Source organism: Macrobrachium nipponense, chromosome 11, assembly GCF_015104395.2.
Source record: "Macrobrachium nipponense isolate FS-2020 chromosome 11, ASM1510439v2, whole genome shotgun sequence".
In the NCBI taxonomy this organism is placed as follows: Eukaryota; Metazoa; Arthropoda; class Malacostraca; order Decapoda; family Palaemonidae; genus Macrobrachium; species Macrobrachium nipponense.
Window position 1 is genome coordinate 10543013 of NC_061087.1, and position 7500 is coordinate 10550512.

Below are 7500 nucleotides of genomic sequence, written 5' to 3' on the forward strand. Positions count from 1 at the left end.
TTCAGCTTCACGAGGACTTTCAGAAATTTTATTTATCTTTTAATAAACAGTTTTCAATATTCCACCTCGACAAGTGTTCGTCATTTATTATCAATAAATGAAAGTCTTTCATAAAAATAACTAAGCAAAGCAAATTAAAACATAACTACATATGAGATTGAAAGTTATAACCATAACAAACTTTATCGAAAATTCGCAGAACTTATGTAAGATGCTTTAATAATATTTACATAAAAAATAATTTTCAAAATTATCTTTTGAAAAACTAAGATTTTGGTGAAAGGCATAATACTGGAAAAGAAGCTGCAAAAGTGTGCAAATGGGTAAAAAAAAAAAAAAAAAAAAGGTCGAATTCAAATTACCAACGTGTATAAATAAAATTTTCATGCCAAATAAAAAAAAAAACTAAGCTACAGGAGTGAAAAATGTGCATTTCAAGAGAATGGTAAAAGCCTGGATCTTTACATTTACTAAACATTTACTAAAGCCTACAAGACAGAATACATCAGCTGATGGTGTCAAAATAAAAAAATAATTACTATCATACCCTATAAACAAACTACTATAACGTGTAAATAGAAAAAAAACTGTTATTGGCAATACGACTAAAATAAATTACTTAAAACAATATCAGCAAAACCTAGACTACCTATGCAGACAGTCAATAAAAACTCTTTTTTGTACTTATGACGAAACCAACAATATATATCTGGGCTTTTGTCTACCTGGTTACATTCCATTAAAAAAACATTCATTGTAATATATTGCATTGGAAGCTCCTCATTGCTGCCCAATATTATTTTATTACTTGTAATTGTCTATAACTATGATAAACACAGGCCATCGATCCATGACGTCACTGTGGGAAGAGTCATAAGCCTCCTACCTTGATGTCTAGATGGACAATATTTCTGTCGTGGATGAAGACTAATCCTTCCAAGAGTTGCCGGGTGAAGTTGATGACGTCACGCTCATACGGTACCACGTCCTCATCCAAGAGTGTCTGGAGATCGCCACCGGCAGCGCTGGAAAAGAAAAAAAAAATAAAATTAAAGTTTTCTCGTTGTTTATTTATTCTGTTTTTCTTTGTGCAACCGATATTCATAATCTCGCAGCCAGGTGCAAGCACGCTTACCTTAAAGGGCGATCTACACTTAGAAGTGAGGCAAGTATATTATATTACTATCAGATTTTGATGAATTTTCAGCCAACTTTTGCTTAAGGCCAAAACCAAAAGGACGAGACAAGAAAAGAGTGGCCTGTCTGGGCGAAATTTATCTTTATATGAAGTCTCTAAAATTAGTTTATTTTAAATCCCTATGATGAATGTTTGTTCACTAATCAATACAGATAAAAAAAATCAAAACTATGGGTTTATTGCCACAGGTCCCTTCAACACACTTGGATATAATTCAGTACTACAGTCTACATTAGAATCGCTTTCTCTGCACCAGGACAGTAGCAGCCCCTTATTTACTAATGCCCTATATTAACAGCTCCTTTTATGAGCCCTGCCACACGACTGCTGTGAACTTGAACATGCACCCGTACATGTAAACATGCAGGCAACCAATAGACATGACTATTAGAAGCCTGAGTAAAACCTTGTGCCCATAAAGAGACTGCCAGACGCATCGACAAATCAAAGGAAGAACAAAGCTTAATAAATTTCAAGATGGAAGGGCAGCATTCCTAGGCAGAGCAGAGAGGGAAGGCGAAGGAGTGTCCCAGATGGGACCGAGATGGATGGGAGTGGGGTGAGGGGGGGTAGGGGGGAGGGGGGGGTGGGGGTTGGGGGGGCTGGGGTGTAAAGAAAGGTATAGACAGGGATCATAAAGGCACTCCACCTATAAACCTTTTCCTTTCTCTCTCCGCCTTTTTTGGTTCAATGATCTTCTCTTTCATTTTTCATTTATGAATAAGGATGCAATTGGAGGGCTTTTCTCCTGCAGTCTGGCTATCCCTTCATCCTTTCCTTTTTCATTTGTCTGTCCTTATATAATAAATTCAACCACTTAACGTAGCACCATCACACCCGTGCTACTGAATCTCAGCGGAGATCAGTGGGCGAATTTGCGTCTCTTTGTGTGGACTTCATTATAAATCTTGTTTCTTCTCAGACTGTTCCACGCATACATTCTCTCTCTCTCTCTCTCTCTCTCTCTCTCTCTCTCTCTCTCTCTCTCTCTTCCCAGACGGCCACAAATCTCCCTTGCGACACACTGACGAGGTGAGCTGATTGACTTTAATTCCCTTATCCAGCCCATCGCCCCTCCAGAATCTCATTCAAAGTTCGCCTCACAAATTCGTCGCCACTCTGGTAATAAGGCTGGAATATTTTGGATTTTGTAAAGATCTAGCTATTCGTTACCAAGATTACCTTCATCATATTTTTCATCGTTTGTCCTGCTATTTTAGCTTCTTTGTCTACATCTAAACTCAATACTTAAGTTTAAACATAAAGTTCATAAGTACTTGTTATGAAATATGAGTGCAGTTTACATTACGTATGCCAAGCATTCACAACATTCAGTAATAATTGATTTAATAAATACTTCCCATATACTGTTTTGCAATTGTTCCTTTTGTAGTTGTTGCAACGATTCTCTGTGCATTTTTCGCTACCTAGTATTTTCATGTTCTAAAGCCTATTCTATTCTCAAAAAACCATACTTTGATCATTCAGTTTAACTTTCTACTTTATGTGGAATCTTTTAATTTATTTGTTCCTTAGGGAGATTTCTGCTGTTCTCTTTCCTCCTTCTTCATCATATCTGCAATTTCTGGGAGTAAAAGTTGTGAGGTATGATGCAGACCTATCATTACTGAAATGAAGTGCGGATGCGAAAATCGACTTGAAATAATAAGCGAGTAGAACTTGAGATAAATTCTTGCATAGCAGATGTGGAATTCGAATAGTGACGGCGATAAAAACGAATAGCAATAAAATACGGCAGATAGGTTAACGTGAGTAACTAGATGGACCAGTATTTAGAGGTGGTTTAGTAACGCAGAAAAACTGGAGAACGATAGGATGCTGGAAAGGATGCGCAAGTTACGAAAGAATGAAGAACACGGAGCGCTATAAGAATATGGAGCCCTAGGTGAATGACAAGACGTGTCGAACTGGACAACTTCGGCATCGCAGTTTGCTAGGGAGAAAAGAGGGTAGTCGAAGGGTTCCTGATGAGCCTATGTAGGATTTAAAAGCGGTTGATGCTGTGTAAGTTTTCCATGTAGTACTTACACGATGGATGAGCATGGCAGCGACAGTTGCCTTGTTTTTCTTTGAAACCAACCCTTATAAGGCGAAATGGAGATTGGATGCATCACTATATTTAGTCTGAACTACTACTACTACTACTACTACTACTACTACTACTACTACTACTACTACTACTACTACTACTACTACTACAACAACAACTACTACTACTACTACTAATAATAATAATTATTATTATTATTATTATTATCATTATTATTAACATTGAGTCATAATTTGAAAAAAGGCTGAACTAACAAAACTTCCAACCACAAAAGATCTTCGACTTAAAGCTAGACAGCAAATCAATCTTAATTTATGGAACACCATTCAAATTATCACCAATAATTCGACAAGGACCTGCACCAACTTCACTGGTTCAGCGACCAGTAAAATAAACGGCTTCCATAAAAGACAGAGAGAGAGAGAGAGAGAGAGAGAGAGAGAGAGAGAGAGAGAGAGAGAGAGAGACTCATTCTCATTCATTTAATCAGACATACTATTAACCCAACAATCTCCGTTTCATGAATATTCAAAAAGAAGTTTATATAACCCCAAAACCATACATATATATATATATATATATATATAATATTATATATATATATATATATATATATATATATAATATATATATATATTATTCATAAGGTCGAATAATGAACGAAACGGAAGTTCATATAAAACAAAAGCATATCTTAATATTGTTATGTGCAAATATAATAATAAAAGTTAATTGCTGGTCTCATTAGCCTCACATCTGCTGATATATAAGCATAAATGTTGAATCAAGAGTTGGATTTCAGCAACAAGAGTAAAATAAAAAAAAAAACATAAATGCTGTTTCTCATAAATCTCGGGAGAGAGATCAGTTATCGGAGACTGGCATCACTCCCTGTAAGTCCATGCAGTGACCAAAGACACTTAGTGCTTCAAACCCCGATTTTTTTTTTATTTGAATCATTTTATTTATGACTAACTTTTTTCTCTCTCTCTCTCTCTCTCATACTCTTTGAGGTCTCTCTCTCTCTCTCTCTCTCTCGTCTCTCAATCTCTCCCTCCTCTCTCTCTCTCTCTCTCTCTCTCTCTCTCTCATACTCTTTGAGGCACAAAGTGGTTGCTGAATTACTTTACAACGTTGTTTAACCTTTGATTCGGACGTTAAACGATGACTGTGATCAGTCGTTTACTAATTTAATTTTGAACCACCCAGTCTGCAGAAATCATTCCACTGGTTTAAAGTAGAAAGGTTTTAAAATAAAACGAGTATCCTTTCTCTACATGCCTTCTCCGATGTCTGTCCCATTCATTCTCGATATTTATTCAGAGGTAATCATTAGCATACTGGCTGTGACCACCTACGAGAGAGAGAGAGAGAGAGAGAGAGAGAGAGAGAGAGAGAGAGAAAGTACTCTGATAACCTACCAGTATAAGTGCACGTTGCAGGCCTGCAACTTAATCAAGCGCAGCGCTATTTACGTCATTCATCATGCGGTAGTTTAGAATCAGGCTTAACATACGTCATATGAGCAAAGGCGGTTACTGGTTGGACATGAAAAGTATGATCTATCTCTTCATTAACTCACCACGACATCGTGTGAGTGATTCCTCACAAAATTTATTTAAATAGTTCTCCTTTGTTGATTAATTTTGCATGCAATACTTGAGATGATTTATGGGTTACATTCCTAAATTTAGAATAGTACTTGACAGTGTCTGTTGGGATTCCGTCGGGATGAGAGGAGTTGGACACCCAGATCTCATTGGATGAAAACTCAAGAGATAAGAGGCTGAAGATGAGTCGAGATTTGTGGAGGTAAAAGCACCAGAAAACAAGAGCATCGGAATTTCAGATATCCTTTGCGATGCACAGCGTTTGGGGGGGACGATTTTTTAAGATATATATGTATATATATAATATAATATATATATTATATCTATATATAGATATATATAATATATAATATATATATAAAATATACATATATAATAATATAATATAATATATAATATAATATATATATTATATATATATAATACTAACATACATACACACACATACACATCTGTGTGAGTGATACACTAAAAAATTCTCTATGCCTTACATTTAGTAACTTCGATCTTACTTGGCCACCATCGGTTCTCCATTAAATAGGAAGTATTCTTTTTCTAGGAGGAGGAAAAATGGTTCCTTTCAGGATGAGTGGGTCAAAACTTAATTCGTTTATATGTTCTGCACTGATTTCTCTCCTTTGTCTTTCATTCGTTACTGCTGGGTAAACTGAATTAGGTCATCTTTCTTTATGTGAGTGCATGTACGTATATGTGTGTGTTGTGTACTTGCCTGCTATGATGAACGTTAGATAGCTATAAACATACATATTTACCCGTAAATATGCAAAAATGCTAGACAATAAAAAATATGACTTTACATACCATATCAACCCAATCTGTCAAGTAAGTTACCATAACTATAGCTGGTTCACTTAAGGTAGATTCTAGTGTGAGCCCTCTGCCTCCCGATACCAGCCAATCTCCCGGTACCAGCCAATCAGCAGCCGCCATAGAGACGTCTCGTAAGCATAAGGTTTATCCAAGAATCTACCTTAAGTGAACCAGCTATACCTAAGTAAGGCTATGTTAGGTTTGATCTCATTTGCCATATATGTTCATATGTATATCTATTTACCGTAATCAAGCATAATCACCAAATTGTCACATTTACACACTTTTTCTCCTTTGACGAGGAGCTCTGTTAATGTCAGAATTTCTGCAAGCATTTGGGAGGAGGTGGCTATCCCTAATTATATACTATGCATAACTTTTCAGAAATAACAATTACAGATTTGGCTATGGCCAAAATGAAGAATTTTCCTGTGAAATAAATTAAGAATTTAGGAGAGGTAATAAACATACAATAAGATATGTAATATGTTACTAAGGTCCAACGTATACTAAAAGATATTTTAATTAGTATTACGGTATTTGAGAAACCTAAGTTTTCGTTGCACATAGATTGATATCTTAATCAGCACTAAAAGAACTAGTACATTTCCGTTTTATATGTGCCCTATCATCATTGGACCCTGACTAAAGATGTATATTGACGGTTATTAAGTACTCAGTTTGCGAATTCTTTCCTACTGCCCCGACTGCAACACACAAGGTGCATTTGCTACAGTAAACAGATCAAGTAGGTTGAATGAGACTTCCTCCGTCCTTTTCAGCCCACTTTGGGACCAGACAAACCAACTCTACCTAGTGTCTTGGTAGTCCAAAATGAATACGAACTGCATAAGTGCTACTCTGCATAGCTAGAGAGTCGTCATAACAGCGAAAAATCAATTAAAACATTTACAACTTCAAAACTCAAGCTTTTCTACCTATCTGTTTCTTCGCGTATTATATTCTGCACAAATGGATATCAGAGTTTCCTCTATTCTTTTTAAGATTTTGTAATTATAATGATGCTTCCTTAATTCGTTGGTTAAGATTTTGCACCTTCCAAAAGTACGTATAGTCCGCAAGTACATCACTCATTGGTATTCAGAGAAATGCGTCAGTATCCTCTATATCATGTGATCAATTCTCACTCCCTTCTCTCTTCTTTCTAAATGAAGTATTATGATAGTCAAAATGTCACATACTATAATGATAAATCTAAAACAAACGTATAAAAAGATATAATAAAACCATATGATAAAACAGTGCACTTCATATAAGCAATAAAAGGGCTACTCATTTTAATAATAGGTAAGAAAAAGAATAAATAAATCCAATAAATAAAAATTCCATAGAGAAAAATATTACCATTGGGCCCAACATTTAACTTTACTCAAGAAAATCAAATCTAAAATTTTTTCAAATACTCTTTACCAAAGTCGTAGCCTCAGTCTTTTGAGAGAGAGAGAGAGAGAGAGATTGAAGAAGGAGAAAGGGGGGAGAAGGAGAGAGACGAGAGAGAGACACGGATAAGGACGGGAGAGAGAGAGAGAGAGAGAGAGAGAGACCTAAACCTTGACCACAGAACTCTACAAAAAATCAATGAACTGTAAATAGGCATCTTTTTTCCCCGGGAGAAAGAGCCTCCAGATCCTTGGATCTCATTTAGGGGAGAATGAAAGCCTCGGAGGCCGCTTTAACGATCTTCCCCAAAATACGGTCACGGCAGACGTGTCTACAGGAGACGCCATGACTGTCAGAGGGGTCTACCATTCGTCAGTCTATTGGTGTCG

General features: G+C 36.2%; 1 protein-coding gene across 4 annotated transcripts in view; it reads right to left on the reverse strand.

Annotated features, from left to right (window-relative positions):
* LOC135222027 (serine/threonine-protein kinase par-1-like) overlaps positions 1-7500 on the reverse strand; it is a 370912-nt gene that overhangs the window by 58109 nt on the left and 305303 nt on the right. For all 4 annotated transcript variants that reach the window (XM_064260367.1, XM_064260269.1, XM_064260328.1 and 1 more), the window contains one exon: positions 887-1025. In XM_064260367.1, coding sequence (XP_064116437.1) covers positions 887-1025 — 139 coding nt within the window. The remainder of the gene's footprint in view (positions 1-886; positions 1026-7500) is intronic.